Here is a 24,938-nt window from a genome sequence, read left to right on the forward strand (position 1 = left end):
GCAAATCCCAACCATTGGTATGTTACATATCTGCATGTTTGTGTTTGTTTATATTCACTCATATCAAATAGAAATACATCAAGACACATACACACATAAACATACATTTTTAAAAAGGTTTAGAAAAAGCTATTTATTTTAATCTATTTTAACGCCCCCCCACCCCCCCAAAACAACAGAGCAAATCCTCTGCAATTCTCTTGTAGCTGTACTCCTGCAAATTGAGGAAGGCCAATCCGAGCCACAGCTTACAGAACTGACACGAGGCTATAGGTTATTTAAACATCTATAAGATCCCCTCAAAGATAACCTGTCACACAGTGCTGCGCCTCTCTACAAGTCTGCTAAATATTCTCCATTATCCAGTGTGTCATCACGGACTTACACGAGCTGTTTCTGAGGGTGTAAACACTAACGTGATTAGTGCCTGCGAACAAGCAAACAAGCCAAGTCAAGTCAATGTTATTTGTATTGCCCAGTATCACAAATTACAAATTTGTCTCAGGGGGGCTTTACAGCAACACAACATCCTGTCCTTAGACCCTCTCATCGGATGAGGAACAACTCCCTAAAAAAAAAAAACCCTTTAACAGGGAGCAAAAACAGGAAGAAACCTCAGAGAGAGCACCAGAGGAGGGTCTCGCTCCCAAGACAGACGACGTGCGATGGAGTGGATGACCTTGGAAACAAGACAACCTTGAAAAGAGGGATTGATTCTATTCTTCTTAAAGGATTATTGGGAGTCAGCTGGGGCGGAAACGCCGTGTGAGGAAGCCCGGGTGGGATACAGTTACTTCAACAACGAGAACATGGCCACGTCCCAACAGAAGCGGTGCTCCAGTTACAAGAGCCCTATGACAGTGTTCTGTAATCCTTCATATTACTGGGTAGACATGCTTGCTGAAGGTTGTGAAGTCATTTGCCTGTGCTCTGCAAAGTCAATACAAGGGGAGGTAAGGCAAAGAGTGTAGCCAACAAGGACATTTAAAATATGCTGTAGCCAGAAGGATTAAGAAATTGGCATGTTACTGACAATTTCCTCCGAACCAGTCAGAAAAATCTGGATAGAAAAAAGTAAGTTGTGCATTCTTCTCCTACTTGACTAATAGAAAACAAGGATGTTGCCGCTCTGGTGGCCGAGCGGACTAAACCGTCGTTCTTGCAACCTGCTCGTCACGTGGCTGGGTGGTTCGTATCCCAGACCGCCGTAACCGGTCGCGGCCAGAGCGTCCACGGGGTAAGGCCTTCATTAGACCACCCTTACCCGAGGGATAGTGGGTGTAGATCGGTGTAGTGTTCGGGGACTCGTCGTTCTCCAGCGACCCCTCTGGCCCACCCGGGCGCCTGCAACCAAGCAACTGAAGGGATTCTCCCTACGCCTCCTTCGAGGCCTGAAGGTGATGCAATCCATGCGAGGAGGCTTCAGCGTGTAAAAGAGCGAGAGCAGCCGACACGAGTTTGAAGGAAGCTGGTGTTACGACTATCTCCTTCCTGTGGAAACGTGAGCCAGGGGAGTTATTCGACAAGAGTTCCAGCCATATGCCATCATTGGGTTAATCGGGTGGGATAAGAGGAAAAACTAGAAATACATTTAGAAAGAAAACAAGATGTTGGCTATGAATGTTCATATGTAGCGTAATCTGTCAAACCGAAAATCTAGCCGTTCGACCGGAAGCAGGGCAAGCTAAGCTAACTGCAAGCCCCTGCAGACCGGCAGTTCCAATAACACCGAGGGCGGTCTGGCGGCGGCCTCACCCAGCCTTGTCTGTGTTTTTGCTGTCGTCATGTGGAGTGCGGGGAGGTGTGTCGAAGGTGTCAGGCTGGGAGAGCTGGCGTTGGATCAGCTGAGGGAGTCTGGTCTGCTGCATCCTGTAGGCCCAAGGACCACGGCCCTGACTGGCACTGTGGGCAGTCTGACAGGACACGGAAGCGGGGCAGGCTAAGCTAACTGCTAGCCCATGCAAACCGGCAGTTCCGATAACACCGAGGGCGGTCTGGCAGCGGCCTCGCCTGGCGTTGACTGTGTTTTTGGTGTCGTCGTGTGGAGTGCGGGGAGGTGTGTCGAGGGTGTCAGGCTGGGAGAGCTGGCGTTGGATCAGCTGAGGGAGCCTGGTCTGCTGCATCCTGTAGGCCCAAGGACCACGGGCCTGACCGGAGCTGCGCCTGAAGAGGAAACGCTGAGGGTGGTCTGACAGGACGTGGAAGTGGGGCAGGCTAAGCTAACTGCTAGCTCATGCAGACCGGCAGTTCCGACAGTCATCCTGGCTGGCGTTCATTCTCCTGGACTGATTTTTTTTTTTTTAGTTTGGATATATGTGTTAGTTTGGATATATGTGTTAGTTTGAATATATGTGTTAGTTGGGATATATGTGTTAGTTTGAATATATGTGTTAGTTTGGATATATGTGTTAGTTTGGATATATGTGTTAGTTGGGATATATGTGTTCTTGTAGTTTTTAGATATGTGTTTTTGTCTTTGTGTTGCACTGCTTTGGGCTGGGGGAAACAAATAAAGTGTTCCTGATTCTGATTCTCCTGATTCTAAGTAAGTAATAGGGCTGGGTGATATTGACAAAAATCAAATTTACTTTTGTCCGACTATCTCAGTATCGATAATGTGACAATATTTTGAGGATGTCTATTGATGCATACAGATGTGGATATGATGACCAAGCAGATAGAGGTAGTCATTTTACATTTCACTAAAACAGAAAATTGCATCAGTTCACTTCAATTTCAGAAAATTGCATCACTTCACTGTAATGCAGACAATATTTAGTTGCATATTAGAATACTGGTATCATATCAATACACTGCCCAACTCTGGCAGGTAATCCTGTTCATGTACTTAATGAGTGTGCATGCAACTCACATCATCCACTAGAGGGCAATAACACACAAGTAAGAGTGTGGAGGCTGCAACAGCACATTTGTTAGTCTATTTTAAGATTATTAAACCGAGAAGAATCGTATCGTTCAACATTGCCAGTAACGCAATAAACTCATTTATCCCAGTAATGCTGCCCCATGGTGTTGAGCAGTTGATCATTTTAAAGGATAGTCATGATATTTTGTGCACTGCAAAGTATCTTCTGCTGCATATGAAGTCTTGTCAATCCCTGATATATGTCACATCTGTTCCACCGGCTCAGTAAGCTGTTGCTAGGCATTCCAAAATGAAGCCCAAATCAGTCAATGAATGAATGAGTATGTATTGTATGCATAAAAGACACAATACATTTTCTTATACGTTTAAAGAGGAGAATATTCTCTCCTTACACATGTTGGGAAATGTCATGTTACCCAAATTAACCTGGACTTGTCCAGAATGAGACATCCAATGTTGATTTTCCTCATCAAGAATAACCTTGTCTGTGTGACTCAATTTTCGCACAATGTGGTCACCATTTCATGGATCCAGTCTGGGTCACATCCCGATCAGAAACCGATAGGAGAAGTGCCGCGTTAACAGTCTGACATTGTGTGACAAGGCCCGGTTTCTGAAGCTGGGAGATGTCTTTCTTAACCCTAATTTATGTGCATCAGTGTCTGTCCGGCTGTGGCCTGAGTGGCTGCATTCTGCTTAGAGAGATGGCCCTCATCTGTTTGAATCAGTGAGGAGCACAACCAGACGGAAACACACTATATGAAGGGGTCAATCTGATTTAGCTGACGAGGGGGCGACTGCAAGACAGAACAGTCCTTGTTGTGTCTGACTACATCACCGCTCAGTGCGACAGTGTCAGCTTTTGTGCAGCCTGGCGTGAAGGAAAAGTGTCTGCCCACGCCTGGGTGAAGGCCGTTAGACCCTAACATCTGTTATGTACCAAACAAAGACTTATAGAAAATGACTTGAACTGATTAAACCAAGGCATTTCCCTCTCCAAACCCCTACATATATATATAAATATAAGTCAAAAGATTTCTGCTTTCCATTTTTAGGAATTCTTGTCCCCTCCTTGACATTACCATTAGCTTGTTAACGGACACAGTGGATTTCCGCTGAGGCAGGCTGAGTATAACGGCGTAGCACCATGGTAAGAACATGTTATTAAGGACCTTACTATGCATTATGTGGTATTCAGATTGGTGAAGGGCTGTTTAGCCGGCGGGAGTGTATCACCAGAGCTGCGGTGGCTACAGTTAGATGGAATAGAGGATCTATACAGCAGACTAGGGGAGCGTGTTGGACTCTCATATAGACCTTTAGTTGACTTTTATTGCTAAAATCTTTGAAATCATCACGTGTCATGTATCTTTTTCGGTCGTTGATTGAGTTTTGTTGCGTGAAATGGAGTGATGTAAATACGGACGATGATTTTTTTCCCTGTCTGTTACATATGCAGACAAATGTATGACCGAAACAAATCATTCATGCGTATTAACTTTGCACGTTTGTACCATTACCTGTTATAAGAACTAGTTGAAGCACTCCCTCTGTCCCATTTTGTGCACGTTTTATCTTTATCATATTGTAGATTTGTGACTAGCCTTCACCAGAACAGTCTTCAATAACACGTCTTTACAATTAATATGATTCTATTTCATTGCATAGTTTTAAAACTTTGTCTTCTTACATTATTCAGCATTGCCTGGACTGGCTCATCATTTTCTGTCCAAATCTTCGTCGTCTTCTTTGATAGCACATCTTCTGAACACATTTTGTGCTTTGTGGGAGCCTGCCAAAACACTTTAATCCCCCCGGTTAGCTTTAGAGACGCCAAATGTTCTTTGTTGACAACAGCTGTGCATTAAGGCTTAGTAAATACCCCTTCTTCCTTTATGTCTTCACTAAAGCTTCCTTTCCCTTGGAGTAAGAAAAGACAACGTGTCAAGCTGGGCTGAGATTATTTATTGCCATGCACTCATTAGCCAGTGTAAAAATGAAGAACATGTTGCTTTTTCAACGCACATAACTTCTTGTCATCTTCCACGGATTCACTGCAGATTCGTCTCCCACGTTCCCCCTTTTTTTTGTTATGACGGGTGCAGCGTGAGAGTCCCGGTGCGGTCAGGGCTTGCTGGCTGTGGGGCTCTGAAAGACGTTCTCGGTGAAAAAGCAGCTGTAGTTTTGTTTGAGCTTGTTAGGAATGACACACAAAGTAACCTGCCTTTTGATTGTTTGAAACTATGTTTAGAGTCCAAGATAAAAATTTGCCAGGATGATAACATTGTCCATTATTTATTATTATTATTATTATTATTATTATTATTATTATTATTATTATTATTATTATTATTTATTATTATTATTTATTATTATTTATTATTATTATTATTATTATTATTATTATTTCTTTCGTGTTTCCTGTTTTACATCCTGTAGAGCCGGGTCCAAACTATGGACCTGAGGCACTATAGGGCAGATGTCACTTGATTGACGGTACTCCTTGTAATATGTGGGCAGTCAGTTTTCATGCTTCATAGTCTGGTGAAAACTATTTGAGGAGTTGCCCTGAGTAGAGCATCCCTTGGGATGTTGGCTGTGTTGGTTGTGTACTGTTGCTTATTCCACACCACTGCCATTCTTGAGTAAATAATCACATCTAATCCAGAAAGCTTTAATGTGTTTTGGAAACAAAACCATTTTATTTATTTACTTTTGCCGTTATTACTGATATCTGTGTTCTTTCAAAGTGGTCAAAATAGGGAGTTTGCTGGACGAGGTCGGGGTCGTCTGTTACTCTGGGTCTTCTCTCAGAAGCTCCCGTCTTTCAGCGCCACGGGGAGGCTGGGGGGTCATTTAATCCTCTTTTCCAGGTACAGCGTGGGTTCAGTGCTTTCCTTTATTTCCAGTCAATCCTTTGAAGCAGCTAAAGCACAGTAAAGCGGTAAGAGGAGTCCTCCCCTCCGTGGGACGTTGACAGAGCTTGTCTTGTTGGTTTTTAGGCAGTCAAAGAAAACTCAGTAGACGTGAGTGGAGAGTCTGCTCTCCGGTTCCCATTTGGGTGGAGAAAAAACAACAAATTCTGAGCATAAAAGAAGGACTTTGCAGCAGTATCTTTAGGATATGTGTTGTACAACAACCTGTGTGGAAGCTGGAAGTAGGCAATGTCTGTGAGACTTACCAGAGGAAGATTGAAATACTCTAGAAATGGAAATGATGTTAAAAAAAAGAGAAGAAGAACTCAAAACAGGAGTCTGTTTATGAAATATATGAAGGCAAGTCATTTAGTAATGAATTGTTTGATTCTTTTGATTTATTTTGTGGCTTTGATGAGACGAATTTTGTTTTTTTTTAAAGTTATTCACAGGCATGTGTTGAGTTTGGAGCTACAGCCTGAGATAAAACTGGAGGATCTCACAAGGCCGTTGGTGACTAGGACAGTCAGGGGAGCTGACTTGTCTGTTTCGTGCACTAAACGACCTCTCAGTGTGAAGCCCGTGGCAGAGATACGCTCCCGCATGGCACGGCTCTCTGTGGTGGATTCTGGGATCGCTATCTTTTGCACTCACAGCAAACTCCGGGACCAGTTCCTTAAATCTGAGAGAATGAGAGAGATAGAAAACGAGTGGGAGCAAGACACGGCCCTTTTATGCTATACATCAAACTGCATGCGCCCACTCTGCTTTCACGATAAAGAGGACACGATCTTTGTCTGCTCTCTCGTTCCATTAAAAAGCACCCATTAATCAGTCTGTCCATTCAACCCACGGCCACCGTCCCATCCCCGCCCCCTTCCCCTGGATGCCGCTGTGGAAATGAGTGGCCTGTCCTGCAGGACAGATAGAGTTCAGCAGGCCCACGCTCAGCCTCAACAGGCAGGCTCCACATGGGCTTTACACTTTTGCATCTGAAAGTGAACAGTCAGAAAGCAGTCTCCAAAATTTGAGGCTAGTTTTTTTTTTCTTTTTAAAGTACATTGCAGTACTGTTTGGCCAATGTAGCGGGAAACTTTTTAAGCTTGTGTAATGCCTGTGTGGCAAAGGCTGCAGGGTTGTGCTGATAAGGGATGGCGAAGTTTTTTCTTTTTCATCCAGATAGTGAATCTGATTGCACCATCCAGTAACATGAAAGAGGCTGAAAAGTGGAACGTGAAACTGATGAACGTTAACATTTTTTACATGAACTGTTGTGAAGGCTACATTTTAAATTCACAGCACAATTTATCCAAGCTCTTGAAGTTGATGTGTTGGAAGCAGGAAAAATGGGCAAGCCCGAGGATTTGAGTGACTTTGACAATGGCCAAATTGTGATGGCTAGAAGACTGGGTCAGAGAATGTGGGGGTGTTCCCAGTATGCTGTGGTCAATACCTACTAAAAGAGGTCCAAGTAAGGATAACCAGTGAACCAGTGACTGGGTCATGGGCACCCAAGTCTCGTTGATGTGCGTAGGGAGTGAAGACTAGCCCATCTGGTCTGATCCCACAGAAGAGCTACTGTAGCTCAAATTGCTGAAAAAGTTAAGGCTGCCTTTGATATAAACAGGTGTCAGGACACATTGTGCACTGCAGCTTGCTGTGCGTGAGGCTGCATAGCCACAGACCGGTCAGAGTGCCCGCGATGACCCCAGTCCACTGGTCCACTGTGAGCATTAGAACTGGACCATGGACCAGTGGAAGAAGGTGACCTGGTCTGATGAATCACATTTTCTTTTACATCATGAGCGTCGTTTACCTGGGGAAGAGATGGCACCAGGATAAACTATGGGAAGAAGACAAGCTCGTGGAGGCAGTGTGATGCTCTCTTCAGTGTGATGCTCGTGGAGGCAGTGTGATGCAATGTTCTGCTGGGAAACCTTGGGTCCTGGCATTCATGTGGATGTTAGTTTGACAGGTGCCACTTCCTAAACATCGTTACAGACCAGGTACACCCCTTTATGGCAACGGTATTTCCCGATGGCAGTGGCCTCTTTCAGCAGGATAATGCCTTTAAAAATGGTTTAGGAATGGTTTGAGGAACTTGAAAAAGAGTTCAAGGTGTTAGCTTGGCCTCCACATTCCCCAGATCTCAATCTGATCGAGCATCTGTGGGATGTGCTGGAAAAATGAGTCCGATCCATGCTGGCCCCTCCTCGCTACTTACAGGACTTATAGGATCTGCTGCTAATGTTTTTGTGCCAGATAGCAGTGGACACCTTCAGAGGACTTGTGGAGTCAATGTGTTGACAGGTCAGGGCTGTTTTGATGGCACGAGTGAGACCTACACAATATTAGGCAGGTGGTTTTAATGTTTTGGCTGATTGGTGCATCTATTTTTCAATAGTTTTTTTCTACCTTGGTTGTTTAGCAATTTGCAAAGTTGTTTTAAATGATGATTAGAGAATAAATATGGGTGGGATACAGACCAGATTATACCTGATTCTGTTGTCTTGCTTAAAGATGCTGTAGACTGTAGCGGTAAAACAAGTGTTTGTTTGTAGCAGAAGTCAGCAGCTGCAAGTCCATCACCAAGGGAGGAGACTGACATCAACCCTCTTCCCCTAGGCTGGAGCTGCTACCTCTCACCCCAGGGACAAAAATATTACGTCAATGGTTGTAGCAAAGGTAAGCCTTTGTCACAAACTCACACTGTACAAGAAAAGAAAAAAAATTCCAACAGGGTAGGGCTGGACAATAATTATCATTGTTAATAAAACAAATTTCAATGTTTTTGATATCTTGCATATATCAGTAAAGTACAAAATGAACAGTTTTGGACCTAAAACCGACTCCTGGGGGACGCCACAAGTAATATCCGTGCATGACGATTTATATTCACCTATCTTTACCAACTGCTACCTGTTGCTTAAATAATTCTGCATCACCACTCTGATTCCATACCTTTCCAATTTTTCTATTAATCCATCGTGATCAATAGTGTCAAAAGCTTTTTTTAGATCTATAAATATTCCCACGGCAAGCTTTTTTCGGTCTATGCAATTAGATTCAATGAGCGCCAGAGAGTTGAGCTGTTTGGTCAAAACCTGTACTGGCTATCAGTCAGGCGATGTGCTTCTCAGTGAACTCATCTAGTCTAGCAGCAAGTAGTTTGTCCTATATTTTGGAGAATTGTGACCATAATGAAATTGGGCTGTAGTTTGTAAATTGGTTTCTATAGGGTAGGACTTTTGCTATTTTCCTTTTGCTTGGAACTTTAGCAGATTGAAAGAGCACGTTATAGATGTGGGTGAGTGGTTTATCAATACTTTGGAATACTTTCTTAGCCGTTGTTATATCAGTATCATTCCTGTCAGTAGATTTCTTTTTGTTCTCGCCTTCGTTTACAGCGTCCACTATTTCCTTCCCCTCTGTATCGTTTGATCCATGCTAATTAGATAAACTCAACAGCGTCCATAGATATTACCATTTCCTGTTGTTTTGCTCTGTTACCGTGGCGTTGAGTTCTCACTCACTTAGCACTGTGCGTCCCTGAGGCTATTTACTACTCCTCCTACCCATCTTCCTCTTAGAGATCCATTCATGTTAGGAAAGGCCTCCACATCAGGCCTGCAGAGTATCTCAGAGGCACCAGCCATGCTCTGGGAGGTCCAGCGGGGGGGGGGGGGGGGTGTCTGTGCAGTCAGATGACTATTGCAAAACAGTAAATAGGCTAAACAGATGGGACATTTTAAATAAATGTGCCTGTTTTTTTGGGGGGGGGTTTATTCAACAAAACGATTCTTCACAACAGGGCAGTGGCGTGCCTGTGTTTTTGTGTGCCTCTGTGTGTGGGTGTGCGTGTGTTGTATTTGTACACTTCACCTGGGAAATGATTCACAGGAGAGGACAGGCTCCCACAGGACAGACCAAGGCTGCATCAACAACCACAGCTCTCTGGCAGTGAACTGTACCTTGGCACGCTTCACACTAAAGTAGAGAAAAATACACCGAGGCTGTTTTTATACTGAACATAACCATATGCTCTCACACAGTTTATTCTCTGCTCACATTTAAAGGTTTGTTTGTTTGATAATATAATATTGTTGCGTGACTTGGGAGCCAACATTATTTCAAAAAGCCTTACTGAGAGCAACGCAAATTGTACATCTACAGATGGACAGATTTGCAAATGAGCACGGTCTCTAAATTTACTTAACGATCAGCAAAGCTCCAAAAGTAACTGTCACCATTGTTTATGCTAATGACAACAGCTGTCTGTTGAGGAAAAATGGCAACGATTTAAAGACAAATGTAAGAATTATTGGGTTGAAAAGTCCGAGCAGCAGTGTGGTTTCATGTCACGAAAGAGCACCGCAGATGTGATGTTTGCTTTGAGAATGTTGATGGAGAAGTATAGAGAAGGCCAGGAGGAGGTATATTGTGTCTTTGTAGATTTAGAGAAAACATATAATAAGGTGCCGAGAGAGGAGGTGTGGTATTGTATGAGGAAGTCAGGAGTTGCAGAGGAGTATGTAGGAGTGGTGCAGGATATGTATGAGGGCAGTGGGACAGTGGTGAGGTGTGTGGTTGGAATGACAGATGGGTTCAAGGTGGAGGTGGGAATACATCAAGGATCGGCTCTGAGCCCTTTCTTGTTTGCAATGGTGATGGACAGGTTGACGGGCGAGATCAGGCAGGAGTCTACGTGGACTATGATGTTTGCGGAGGACATTGTGATCTGTAGGTTGCAGGTGGAGAAGAGCCTGGAGAGGTGGAGGTATGCACTGGAGAGAAGAGGAATGAAAGTCAGTAGGAGCAAGATGGAATACTATGCGTGAATGAGAGGGAGGACGGTGGAATGGTGAGGATGCAAGGAGTAGAGGTGAAGAAGGCCTATGAGTTTAAATACTTGGGGTCAACTGTCCAAAGTAACGGGGAGTGCAGAAGAGAGGTGAAGAAGAGAGTGCAGGCAGGGTGGAGTGGGTGGAGAAGAGTGTCAGGAGTGATGTGTGACAGAAGGGTACCAGCAAGAGTTAAAGGGAAGGTTTACAAGATGGTTGTGAGACCAGCTATGTTGTGTGGTTTGGAGACAGTGGCACTGACTAAAAGACAGGAGGTGGAGCTGGAGGTGGCAGAGATGAAGATGATAAGATTTTCATTGGGAGTGATGAAGAAGGACAGGATTAGGAACGAGTATATTAGAGGGACCGCTCAGGTTGGACTGTTTGGAGACACAGAATACTTTAGTGGTAGGAAAAGAAAGACCACCATAGGCTGGACCATGCGTTGGCATAGGTAAATGGAAGAGGGTTGGAGGGAGTCAAGACTTTGCCAAGTGGATGAAGGAGAATGAGATGCACGGGCTATACTGTAGTATAGCATTGCAGCACTGATGATGATTATAGCACTGTAATGTCGGTCATCGATCAACTCAACTCCAGTCCTAAGGAACTACGTGGCCATGTACTCCAGCTGTCCAAGTGCATTGCATTACATTTTAATGTACAAAACTTGCTATATGAAGAAAGTTTGATGATTGGTAATCGGGGAGTTCACAGTGGGAGCAAGAATTGAGGGCTCAAATGCAAACATGTGAAACAAGGTTTACGGTTAAGAGACATGAGGGCATCAGGAGCGAATATGACGAGAACATGGGACAGATGTGGAACGTTCTAACAAACTTGCTTGCACAAGTAATTAGCGAAAGATTTGGGCTAAATGGGTAACGGGTAAACTGGACAGGACTAAGGACTGGGATGGTGTTGTCAGAGCAGGACAAGACATGTGGCCAGAACCAGGAGTGGCTATGACAGTTCCCTCCCCTCCCGCAAACGCCACCTGGCATCCGAGCCAGTTGGGGGGTGGGGGGGTGGGGGTGCAGAACGGTAACCGTGGCATGGATCAAAGCTAACTAGGCGAGGTAAATAGCTAGACATGACGAGAACCTTCAGCTAGACGTTACAAGAAAATTGAACAGGACTGGAGTAGCTGGACTGGGAGCGGCCATGGTGGTACAACCCTCCCTCAGATGCCACCTGGTATCCTAGTTGATTGAGGGGGGTTCTGGTGCGTACATTCGCTGCAGGGGTTGGGGGTGTCAGAACAGGAATGGCACCTTCAGGCACAGGAGAACACACAGAGGTGGTCCTCAGCTGCAGGGGGAAGTCAGGAACAGGAGGGGCGGCGTCCACTGGGTCCAAGGATGGTCGGAGCGTTCTGCCACGGTGGGGGGCAGGAATTGAGGACCCAAATGCCGACGTGGTAACAGGTGAAACAAAAGGTTTAGTGGTAGGAACCGTGAGGGTATCAGAAACACACGTGGCGAGGACATGGTGGAGAAATGGTAATGTGGTACAGACGTGGACTGCTCTGACCACAAACAAAGTAGACAGCCAAACTGAAAGACAGAAACTTGAGCGAGTAATCGATAACAGCTTTGGGGCAAATGAGTCACGGGAAAGCTGGACAGGATTCAGGACAGGGATGGTGTTGTCAGAGCAGGACAAGACATGAGACAGGGGAACCGGGGCTGGAGAGGCCGGAATCGGGAGTGGCCATGGCAACAAAAAGTGAACGACTACCCAGCAGGACAGAAAGTCCGCAGTACCGGTGGTATCTGAGGACAGGAGTTGAGAACCTATGAATCATGATGATGCGGTTTGTGTTTACATTGTGTGTTAGGTGGTGAAGGAGGGAACGAGACGTGAGTGTTAATTCTGCGTCCTTTTGGCTCCTTCCAGAAACAACGTGGGACCATCCTGCCACGATCGTCGGGTCCCCGCAGCGACCGTCAGTTTGTCAGAGCTCCTTGCGACACGGTAATACCGAGCCTTCATCCCAGCACCCTCTCCACTGCGTTAGTGCTTCTGTTCTGTGGACCATATTATAACGAACGGTGGTTATTGCAGCCAGATTGAATCTTAAATTGCAGTAATGAGCAGGCTGTTGTGTGCCGTCGCTGACAACATCCTCAGCAGCAGCATCTTTAGATAACAGATGGTGCTCTTCTGCTACAGCGTTGCCTTGACCCCCACGAGGGTAAATTGAGTAAGGGGGCATACCAGCAATGGGGGGTGGGGGGGTAAGTGTAAAACCAGGGTAAAGAGGACCTAACAACGGCCAGGTGTTCTGTAAGATGTTGTGTATTTTGTTGTACATGCATCCGGACAGTTTCTCTTCACTGCATCTCAGGAGTGTAGAATTCATTTGCATTCACCACGAGGGACTGGTAAATACCGGTCCCTCGTGGTGATTGAAAAGCACGCTCCTGCCACAACTGATAACCAGAAATTGACGCCCATGAATCCCCATACAGAGGCAAGAAATGAGGGGTCTAATCAAAGAGAAGAACCGAACTGCGGCTAAAAGACGGAAAAATGCAACATGGGGCTCGCTGGTCCGAATCCCCGTGTTACCACCGGCTTGGTCGGGCGTCCCTACAGACACAACTGGCCCTGTCTGTGGGTGGGAAGCCGGATGTGGGTATGTGTCCCGCTCGCTGCACTAGCGCCTCCTCTGGTCGGGCTGGGCATCTGTTCGGGGAGGGGGAACTGGGGGGAATAGCGTGATCCTCCCACACGCTACATCCCCCTGGCGAAACTCCTCACTGTCAGGTGAAATGAAGCGGCTGGCGACTCCACATGTATGGGAGGAGGCATGTGGTAGTCTGCAGCCCTCCCCGGATCAGCAGAGGGGGGTGGAGCAGAGACCGGGACGGCTCGGAAGAGCGGGGTAATTGGCCGAATACAATTGGGGAGAAAAGGGGGGAGGGGGGGTTCCTTAGAAGAAGAAAAAGACAGAAAAGGGATAGCTTTTCAGAATTAGTGTTTGACGTCACGTTGGACCATGTTTTCTAAACACCCTCTCGGTCCGTAGCGGTATCACTTATATGGCTGTTTTGCACAAAAAGGAAACCTTGTTCCTGTGCAGCACAGGGAGACGTGAAATACTCAGAGGGGAAAAAAGCCATTTAACAAGTTGTGCAGTTTATAGACGGCTGCGACGCAGCAGAACGATGGGACGTCTCACTTTGGGACGTCTCCGAGAAGCCAAGTGTGGAAGGAACAGATGTGATGAAAATGGAAAAAGAGAGCCCTTCATGCATCCCCATGTGGAAACACAGCATCTGTGACACACAGTACATAGAACCAACTCATTTTTTTGAAAAATTTAACCAGTCGCCAAACGCATTAAATACCCGTGTAGTCCAGGGTGAAAAGGCCAACCAGGGCTGGCTCGACCTTCTCCCGGGGTCGTAAGCAGGATCTCCAGGGCCGTTATTGGAGAGAAATACGACTGACTCCTGAAAGCTGCACTGTCTCACATAAACACATAAATGATATGTGAAGAAAAGCATCAGCACCCCCCCCACCCCCCGCGATAAACGAAGCCCACTGCATGCATTCACACCCGCCTCTCGTCAGCTTGCAGTGCCCTCAGTCTCCACAGGCTGGCGTCGTCCTTTACGAGCCAGTGTCCATGGCTGTGATGTGTAGCCTTGGGGTGGGGGTGGGGGGGGTCTAGCTCCTGCGGTCACGTGCTACACGGAGCTGACATCCCATGAATCACAGGCCACGAAGAGTCGTTAGTAGCGTAGGATAAGACCCAGGACATTACTGGAGAGCTGTGCACAGGACTGTGGAAAACAGGAGATCCCCCCAGGCCGGTCTCATTACTGGGTTTTTCTCTTTCCTCCACTCGGTTGTTGAAGCATGGATGAAGTATGCAGCGCCCTACCTGAGATGAGTCTCCGTCAGTGCTGAGCAGCGGCAGAAAGACCCACCTTACCCTTGAAAATGTCCTGTGGCGTTAACCAATGTAGAACGCTCAATGCTGTGGCGTAGGGAAGAAACAAATCGCCACCTGTCAGAAAGATGAATGGGGAGACTTGTTGGCACGCCAACTGCGGCTCGCCCACCCCGATATCAAGTCGTTGCGTTACAGCCTCTGCAGAATTTGACCTTTTCACTTTTATTGAGTCTTACGCTTCCTCTCACATTGTCGATTTGGGGTTCCCCGCCGTCTCTTATCGTCACGTTATGTTACAAAAGTCAGACTTTATCTTGGAGTAATTTTACTAACTGGCACATTATGATCTGTCCGTCTCCAGCCAACAGATGTCCCACCAGTAAGATGGCCATGCATCCTACAGAGTCTTCTGGCGTTGCTCTCCGGAAAGCCGCTGCGGGAAGACAGGTACGGCCCTAGTCAGAGGCAGCTACCCGGCAGAACAAACTGTCAGCTCCTTTAACTAACGCACTAATATATGCACAGGACTATCACCACAATGAACTCCACATGTCCATTAAGCTCTAGAAGTTGTGTGCTGTTGATTTTAAGAAAACGGTGCATGCTGCCAGCTCGTCCTGTCTTCTCTAATACCGGCCGGGCCTCCTTGTTTCTTCTGCATGCAGTGTAACCAGAACCATGACACCCCACTGCTTCACTGGGTTTGAGCTGCCGTTTTGTGTACAGTGAAACCAAGGCCACTCCCTTAGCACTACTGAGCCTGGGCCAAGACTGAATACATGCCAAACCACGTGACTAATTACGAGTCAGATGAGGGCATACCGTGTCATCGTCACAACAGAGAGGAGATGGACGGACATTTAGGCCATATGTGCGGCTGAGATTTGGATGACACATCTCAGGGTTTGTCAGCTTTTGAAAGGAAGCCAGAACGTGAATCTGAGCTCACGCCAGGAGTGGTTGGGGAACCTGGGGCCCAGAACAGTGAACCCGCTGCTGAATCTCCATAACTCTGCTAGCAGCCCAGGGCAGATCGTAGGCGCCGGCCAGTGCAGCCGGACGCCATGTTCTGTGCGACGAAGGTGAGAGTACGAGTCCGTGGCAATTCGATGTAGCGTCCTTATATGCATAGGGTCTGCTCTGTCTCTGCTCATATGTATTTGCCCAGGTGGCTGTTGTAATGAGGCATGAACAGTGCAGGGAGCTGAAGCCCCTGCAGCAGTCACATATGTCTTTGCAGCTCTGCGCTGCATGCGGTGTGCGTTTGATGCCTCTGGCGTATGGAAAAGGGTGATAACGACGTAGCTGCTGCCGCCGTGCACACAGATTCTTAAATGTGAAGACGCTGCATGCATGCATTTTAGCATGGGCGGGCAAAAACAAACACACATGCATGCAGAAATGTCCAAGTTCTCACACAATATTTAGCTGCCAGTCTACCGGTCAATGCCAGTATTCTTCCTGCTTTCCACTTTTTAACTCTAAGAACTTAACAATCTCCGCTTAGCACTCTGTCCTCTAACACACACAATAAACTCTCAGCACCCACAATTAAACAGACACACATGCATCTTTAGATAGATAGACCACACACACGCACACACACCTAAATGCATCACCCCAAAACCTTAAAAATGTCACAGGCTCATGAGCACAATAATAGAAGCTGATGATTGGTCGCTTTTCTCCCTGCCCTCTTTTTTGGCCCCCCTCCTCCCTCCCCAAATCATTATCAGTATTCGTGAAGACCATCATCGTTCAGCCATTTCCATCAGACCCCCACCCACCCCATCCCCCCCATCCAACAGTCTTTGCTCTCCTCCCACATTCAAGCATCTTCTCTCACACGCTCCGGAGAGGGAGCAGGGAGGTGTGGCAAGGGCTGTGTAAGTAAAACCCCCATCCCCCCCTCCCCCCCTTCTGTATTTTCTTCTAAAGCTTGTGCCCCTGCACTCCCCTGTTCTCCAGCATCTTTGTGTCCATGTGCTAGCAGCCAATTTTCTCTGCACGGACGGTCCTTGCTGCATTCCCCCCTCTTCTTCTTCTTCTCCTCCAGCCCCCCCCCCCCCCAATTGATGGTGGCTTAACCATAGGCTAACCTCGTCACGCTCCCACAACCGCGACCAACCGCCCCCTCACACCCCCCCCCCAGCAGCTTCCATCTCCCCACTGAGCCCACCCCCACCACAACATACACACACGAATACACACACGCACACACACACACTCCACTCAGCGTAGCTTGGCAAGCACAGCATTGTGAGACTGAAGGCAGCCTCGGTGTGTGGAGAAGGTTTTCCCAGTACAGAGGAGGAGGAGAGGGGAGATGATGGAGGCCAGCTTTGACACCGAGGAGAGCTTTGACGATCCCTCCTGTCTTGCCCCACAGCCCCCCGGCTCCGTCTCACCCGCCAAGAGGCAGATCAAGGAGGTCAAGGAAACCAAGATAACTGTGAGTACCTCAGAGACTCAACTTCATCCTCGCTCCCTCTTTCTCCTTCCTCCTCCTGTTTTCCTTTAGCAGGTGCTCCCTTTCTCTCCTTCTGTTGTTTTCCCTCGGGGGAAAGCCTACCCGTGCATATAGAGGTGACGTCTCTCAGCCGAATGCAGGAAAGAAAAGAAATTAAAATCCTCTGTTATTTTCTTGTTTTTGCCAGCATGTCACATCTGGAGACACCCACTCCGATTCCCCCTTTCGACAGTTTCTGGTCGTGAGAATGAATTTGTTGGACTCGCGTCCTCTCCGGCCACTATAGTACATCCAGACGTCTTGTTGGCTCCGGGGAAGTATGAGTGCGGAGCAGCATAGGGGATCCTCTGTCGACGTGCTATTGCATACACTGGCGTGAATGAAGGACTGTCTGCGAGTCGTGCTAATTGTGTCTTGTGGACTGGCCGGGGTTTACTACATGGGATTGAAGAACAGCTGATTTTTTTTTTGAGGTAGGGGCGGGGGGTTGCAGACACCTGTCAGAGATCCATTTACCGTTTCCAGATGCATGCTGAAACTTTTTTTTTGTTGTTGTTATTTTTTCCCCCACCCTCCATCCCTTCCCCTTCCTGTTTGTGCAAAGCCACTGTAGACTTTAAGCAGGAGCAGATGCAAACGCAGCTGCCAGGTAGCCTATCAAGTTTCACTCCGCTGCCGCGGCTTTGAGACGTCTTATGCACACAAAGGCTTTGTAGTAGCGCTGCAGACAACTGCAGGTATTTTTAGTACCTTGCTGTCTCGTCTGTGTCAGATAGAGGACTCATCTGGGTCTTCAAGGTGTCGTTTTTCCATCCTTGTTTTGCTCGGTGTGGCGTGGCGTGTCCACCCCCCGACAAAAAGCGGTCCGTCCACTAATCCGCTGAGACCATGCAGGTCACACTACACTGCAGTTGTTGCCCGCTCAACGTTTTCAGTATTTAGAGAGTGAGAACTCCCTAGTTAGCTTACTTTAGCAACCGCTCCCACCTCCTAGTCTGTGGGAGCAAGCACTCAGACTATAATGTCTGCGCATATGCCAGTACTGATGAGGCGTGTGGTGCTCGTGGTGTGTGACAGGTCATCTAGTAGACTTCAGGAGTTGAGTAATGTCTTTATTGTGTTCAGCAGGACACATCAGAATCCATGTGAAATTATGAATCCGTCTTGAGTTGCTCCAACACCGGTGCTGGTTACGTAATCCTTTGGTTCTTACTGATTAATGTGGGAGGCGAGGAGAGTGTGTGTTAGTGTGGCGGCGGCGGTGGCGACGGCGTGCTGGGCTCTGCAAGCAGACACAGAGGTGGTTCTGTGTCTCCCAGGGCTGATTTTGCACTCGGTGGGCTCCAGAGCTGACCTGCCAGAGCCACGGGTGCCGTCACTCCGGCTATTGTGAAAAGCCCACAGACCTGTGAGAGATGCAGCGAGTCCAGTTTCCATGGTGACAAAAGCAATAGCACTGATTAATGGGTGTTGAGATGGAAAATACTGCCATGGGAAAGAAGAAACCACTCACATATTCCCTGAATACATACTGTGTGTGGGGGAAAAAAGAAAAGAGAAATCCCTTTTCTCTCCCTTTTTCCTTTCTTACTTTTTCAAAGGCTGTCTTTATACGTCTATTGTGGGCACATTTTGCTGTGGTTTTGTAGAAGCGGTAATACATTCCTTTGCAGCGTGACATCGTGAAAGTGGGTTTTCACAGCACATAACACATTTTTAAACACTTCAGATGGAGACGATAGAGCAAATGTGTGACTTCTGATAAGATTTTTTCCCAAAAAAAAATAATAATCAAACAGTCTTGCGGTGCAGTTTAAAATCACCCCCATTGCTCCTGCACCGTGCTGTAGTGACATGACATACGGTGTCATCGTGCTGTAGTGACATGACATACGGCGTCATCGTGCTGTAGTGACGTGACATACGGCGTCGTCGTGCTGTAGTGACATGACATACGGCGTCATCGTGCTGTAGTGACGTGACATACGGCGTCATCGTGCTGTAGTGACATGACATACGGCGTCATCGTGCTGTAGTGACATGACATACGGCGTCATCGTGCTGTAGTGACATGACATACGGCGTCATCGTGCTGTAGTGACGTGACATACGGCGTCATCGTGCTGTAGTGACATGACATACGGCGTCATTGTGCTGTAGTGACATGACATACGGTGTCATCGTGCTGTAGTGACATGACATACGGCGTCATCGTGCTGTAGTGACGTGACATACGGCGTCATTGTGCTGTAGTGACATGACATACGGCGTCATCGTGCTGTAGTGACGTGACATACGGCGTCATCGTGCTGTAGTGACGTGACATACGGCGTCATCGTGCTGTAGTGACGTGACATACGGCGTCATCGTGCTGTAGTGACATGACATACGGCGTCATCGTGCTGTAGTGACATGACATACTGCGTCATCGTGCTGTAGTGACATGACATACGGCGTCATCGTGCTGTAGTGACATGACATACGGCGTCATCGTGCTGTAGTGACATGACATACTGCGTCATCGTGCTGTAGTGACATGACATACGGCGTCATCGTGCTGTAGTGACATGACATACGGTGTCATAAAGATAGCGTTGCAGCCTGATAATGGGTGATAACAGTTAAATCTATAGGGTGACGCCGGCCCACAAAGGTACCTTTTTGTTTGCCTGTGATACAGCTGGCATTACACAACCTTCTACACCTCCCGTTGTCATGGAGACATGCACACACATGATGGGTGGAATTATACAGTCCAGACACCATGCCTGATGCATCAGAGAGGACAGATGCTGTAACCTTGTCTTCACCTTGTCCTGTCTGTCACGATGACCAGCGGATCGCCAGGGGCTGAAGAGAATATGCATTAGTCCTCGATGTTTCCCATCATTACTGAATATTCGTGCCGGCGCGTTTTGACTTGTTGCTGTACCGTGTTCGGGTCAGACACTGGGAATGTCGGCGCATCATTTGGGCCCGGTGGGTGGCAGAACTTGGGTGCATTATTTTGACTTGAATCCAGGAGAGCAATCGGTCCTGATGGAATGAGCTTGTCTAAAACGAACGAGAGGAGAATAGTGCAGAAGTCTTAGGACTGTTTTGTTGCAGGAGGGTGAATTACGGCAAAAGTAATTTGTTGCATAGCAACAGGGGCCGATGCACAGCAGCTGAGATCTGCAGCCCTTTTCTTATAAAAGGGTGAGCGAGCGAGTGAGAGAATACGCGAATGAGTGAATAAGCGAGTGATTCGGGGGGTGAGCGAGTGAGCAAGCGAGTGAGAGAGTGGGTGAGCGAGCTAGTGAGGGATGTGGACTAGTGTGGTGTGTAGAGCTTTTTGTTTTAAATGCTGCTCATGGGCCACTTGATCCCGCTGTTTCGTGTAATATTTCTGTCTATTCAGCAAAGGGGAAAAAAGCAAAACAAGAGCTACGGAGTGTGTAACGCAGCATTATAGCTGTGTAGTCTGCATAAATATCCTCGGTAGTACATGTTTATGAGGACAAAATGTCCCGGTGTTAATCCTGCAAACTGGGACTGGTTGTACCGTACACTGTGAATCATTCGCAGGCCACAACCTTTCGAGTCCCAGCGTGGGAGCTTGCATTGTCTTCATCAAAGCGAGTTTCCATCCTAGATCCACAAAATCACCCCCCTCATCACCAGACTCTTCCAAGCATTCATCGCTCATTGAGGTTCTCTGTGTCACGGCAGGGAATCTGTACTGATGTTTGAGTCCCAACTCCGCTGGAGCGCTCAAAAAGCCCCAAAAGGAGCACTCCGTTAAGGAGACAGACTTGCTTTAGATAAATGGTCTCGTTTTCTGCGAGACGTTGGAGGCAGATAAACAATGGCTCATAACAGATGTGGAGCTGGTGTAATGGAAAATCTGGTGCCTATGACAATCAGTGTGATCTCTCAGGCAGAAAATGAACAAAGTGATGGTTCTCCACACACTCGCACATAGTGTAAATCACGGCGCCGTTGCCTTAGATAAGAAGGTGTCTCCAGTGTTTGTGCTTCTATTGAGGGTTGGTGTGCTGTTGTTCCTCTCCCGGTGTGTTTCTTTGTCAATAAAACTCACTCCCTCTGTGGGTCTTAGCATGCAGAGTCTGTCGATGGCCAAGAGGGAAGCGCCATTAACGCATCAGAACCAAGGACCCAGAATGCAAACAAGCAAAAGAATCTCAGCTCACGACCCCAGAAATGTGCGATTCATTGTGATTTCCGTCACAGGCCCGGCGATGATTGATGGGATTTATTCAGACCAGGCGGCGCAGCAGCAGTGTTCAGCGCTTGAGTAAGACTGTCGTGAACAGATCAGACAATTCAAAGGAAACTTCAGCTTTGGTCATGCTGACTATTCTTTGACAGTTTTAAATGAGAAAATAGCTCAGGTTTACATTTTTACATAAATAAAATCTGTAGCTCAAAGACTGAAGATGCCCCAGTTCCGTTTTGGTCCTTGGTTCAAATTTGGAGGTGTGACGGGCTCATGCTTTTAACTCGGTAAGCAAGGTTTGTGTGTGTGTGTGTGTGTGTGTGTGTGTGTGTGTGTGTGTGTGTGTGCATACCTTTAACATCTTGTTTGTATGTCTGTGTAGTTTACAGTAGTGGCTGAAATGGCACAGAGGGCATGTTGCTGTGCCAGGAGGAAGGCTTCACAGATGGCCACCATGACATAATAACAGCCCTCAGAGTAACTGGAGACAGTGTGGACGACAGTGTGTGTATGCAGTCTGAGTGTTGCTTATGTTTGTCTCCAAAAGCACATATGCATTACGAAGTGCCTAAAGCTAATTTATTTGATGTGTGTGTGTGTGTGTCTGGTCCTAAATAGAGATTTTCCTCTTGTTTGTAGCGGGTGCATGTGGCTCTCTTCCCTCTCTCTGATTCCCTCTGTCTGATAGCCTTTTGGTCACCATCTTGATGACCAACATCGCCATAAGAGTTTGTGCACGCCTCTCTGATGGGTGGGAAGATGGCGGCGCGAATTCACGTTTGCAGCAGCCTCACCCAGTACCGTCCATGCAGTGTCTTTGTCCACGTCTGCGTCTAAGTTTGTCTTCGTTTGATGGCTGGGAGAACTGGTGCCGGACTGGCTGGGAGAGCTGGTGCTGGACTGGCTGGGAGAGCCTGGTGTGCCCAGCTCCGGCCCTGACCGGAGCTGCGTCCAAAGAGGAAACACCGAGGGCGGTCTGATGGGATGCAGAAGCGGGGCAGGCTAAGCTAGCTGCTAGCCCATGCAGACCGGCGGTTCCGACAGTCATCCCGGCTGGCGTCCGTTCTCCTGGACAGTGATTTATTTATTTATTTTTGTTTCATTTAGATGTATGTGTTAGTGTGGATATGTGTGTTCTTGTAGTAGTTTTGAGATATGTGTGTTTGTGTTTGTGGGCTGGGCGAAATCATGTTTCGTTTCTTTCGTGTGCACAAGTGCATGAAATGAAATGACACATAAAGTGTTTCTGATACTGATTCTCGCTGTCTCACCAGCGAAACACAAAGGGGGGGGGGCTACAGTATGACCTCACTCTCCAGATGATGTCATGCCAAACTACCACCGACCCCAACCTCGCCGCTGCCGCAGCTGTTAGCCGTCACCCTTTGTTAACTCTGAAACTTTTACCTTTTGAAACGGACTCAGTCTTGGTTTCGTTTTTGTTTCTTTAAATCTTTCTCTGATTCAGATCAACTGTGTCACTTTTCCCCTACCCGGAGAAGGCCCGGAGCAGCAGCTGCTCAAGCCCGAGGAATGGAGCTACTGCGACTACTTCTGGGTAAGAGGACATTTAGGTCTTACAGAAACTGCACTAAAATACCGCCTCTCTTTTTTCACCCCAAGCCGACGGTGATCCAAAAGGTTTCAGATATTTCAGTGTTTGTCGGTCTTTTTGAGATGGCCGTGCTTGTAAGGTGATCGGTCAAATCAAAAAACTTCAAGTCTTCCCTTTGAATGAATATTAATATGGTTTATATGTTGAAGAGGGCGGCGCAGTGGTTAGCGCAGTCGCCTCACAGCAAGAAGGTCCTGGGTTCGAGCCCCGGGGTAGTCCAACCTGGGGGTCGTCCCGGGTCGTCCTCTGTGTGGAGTTTGCATGTTCTCCCCGTGTCTGTGTGGGTTTCCTCCAGGGGCTCCGGTTTCCTTCCACAGTCCAAAGACATGTAGGTCAGGTGAGTTGGCGGTCCTAAATTGTCCCTAGGAATAAATGGGTGTGTGTGTGTGGGCCCTGTGATGGCCTGGCGGCCTGTCCAGGGTGTCTCCCCGCCTGCCGCCCAATGACTGCTGGGATAGGCCCCAGAATCCCCGCCACCCTGAGAGCAGGATGAGCGGTTAGGACAATGGATGGATGGATGGATGGATGTGTAGAAGACAAATCTGAATACGTAGCAGTCGGTATGCCTCTCACCAGGGCTGTGGGGGCGTGTGTGGTCACTACCACTGTTATTTCTGCTCCTCTACACAGCTTCCTAGCTGGTCCAACAATCCTCCCATTTCCATAAACTTCCCAACTTAAAGAGTTGGGAAGTTGGGTCAAATCGATCAGTCAAGCATTTCTGGTCAACGATGGAGCTTTTTAGTGTAACATTGGTTATCCTGTGTTGATAATTGAGTCTGAGTGCATCGTGTTTGATGGTGTATCAGGTGTTGAATAAAGGGCAAATAGACACCCTGGATACAACACTTGCCCATCACGGCACCCACACACACACACACACACACAATGGGAAAATAGGATTTCTCCATTTACCAAACTTGTAAGTCAGTGGGCTGTGGAAGGAAAGTGGAATATGAACCAAACCAAAACACAGGAAATGTAAACTCCATTCAGGTGTCTGGCTTGCATGGAACCCAGAAATTTCTGTTTTGTGTAGTGCCAAGAAGTTTCAAGACAGCCCAGTGTAAGAAATAAGAAACAATATTACATCTAAAAAAAAGAGGAAAAAAGAAGGAAGACTGTTGTGTGGCGTTCAGGGTGGAGTTAAGACAGGCACTGGGTGGTAGTGAAGAGTTGCCAGATGACTGGAAAACCCCTGCAGAAATAGTGAGGGAGACAGCTAGGAAGGTACTTGGTGTGTCAACAGGACAGAGGAAGGAAGACAAGGAGACTTGGTGGTGGAATGAGGAAGTACAGCAAAGTATACCGAGGAAGAGGTTGGCAGAGAAGAAGTGGGATAGTCAGAGAGACGGACCGAGCTGGGAAGGATGTGCAGCAGGTTAGGGTGATCAAGGATAGAGATGGAAATGTGCTGACAAGCGAGGAGAGTGTGCTAAGAAGGTGGAAGGAATACTTTGAGGGGCTGATGAATGAAGAAAATGAGAGAGAGAGAAGGTTGGATGATGTAGGGATAGTGAATCAGGAAGTTCAGCGGATTAGCAAGGAGGAAGTGAGGGCAGCTATGAAGAGGATGAAGAGTGGAAAGGCAGTTGGTCCTGATGACATACCTGTGGAGGCATGGAGATGTTTAGGAGAGATGGCAGTGGAGTTTTTAACTAGATTGTTTAACACAATCTTGGAACGCGAGAAGATACCTGAGGAGTGGAGAAGAAGCATGCTGGTACCGGTTTTCAAGAACAAGGGTGATGTGCAGAACTGTAACAACTACAGAGGTATAAAGTTGATCAGCCACAGCATGAAGATTTGGGAAAGGGTAATAGAAGCTAGGTTAAGAGGAGGAGAGGTGATGATCAGCGAGCAGCAGTATGGTTTCATGCCAGGAAAGAGCACCACAGATGTGATGTTTGTTTTGAGAATGTTGAAGGAGAAGTATAGAGAAGGCCAGAAGGAGTCACATTGTGTCTTTGTAGATTTAGAGAAAGCATAAGACAGGGTGCCGAGAGAGGAGGTGTGGTATTGTATGAGGAAGTCAGGAGTTGCAGAGAAGTATGTAGGAGTGGTGCAGGATATGGATGAGGGAA

General features: G+C 47.3%; 1 protein-coding gene across 2 annotated transcripts in view; it reads left to right on the top strand.

Moving 5' to 3' along the window:
- The first annotated feature begins 638 nt into the window (after nucleotides 1-638).
- Nucleotides 639-24,938, top strand: part of gas7a (growth arrest-specific 7a) — a 43,999-nt gene continuing 19,699 nt past the window's right edge. Inside the window, exons 1-6 of one of the 2 annotated variants that reach the window (XM_056287522.1) lie at nucleotides 639-953; nucleotides 8,364-8,487; nucleotides 12,543-12,620; nucleotides 14,912-14,997; nucleotides 16,844-17,002; nucleotides 22,708-22,797. In XM_056287522.1, coding sequence (XP_056143497.1) covers nucleotides 810-953; nucleotides 8,364-8,487; nucleotides 12,543-12,620; nucleotides 14,912-14,997; nucleotides 16,844-17,002; nucleotides 22,708-22,797 — 681 coding nt within the window. In that variant the 5' untranslated portion in view covers nucleotides 639-809. The remainder of the gene's footprint in view (nucleotides 954-8,363; nucleotides 8,488-12,542; nucleotides 12,621-14,911; nucleotides 14,998-16,843; nucleotides 17,003-22,707; nucleotides 22,798-24,938) is intronic. The other variant, XM_056287523.1, reaches the window with a different exon arrangement.

Source organism: Lampris incognitus, chromosome 10 (genome assembly GCF_029633865.1).
Source record: "Lampris incognitus isolate fLamInc1 chromosome 10, fLamInc1.hap2, whole genome shotgun sequence".
Taxonomy (NCBI): domain Eukaryota; kingdom Metazoa; phylum Chordata; class Actinopteri; order Lampriformes; family Lampridae; genus Lampris; species Lampris incognitus.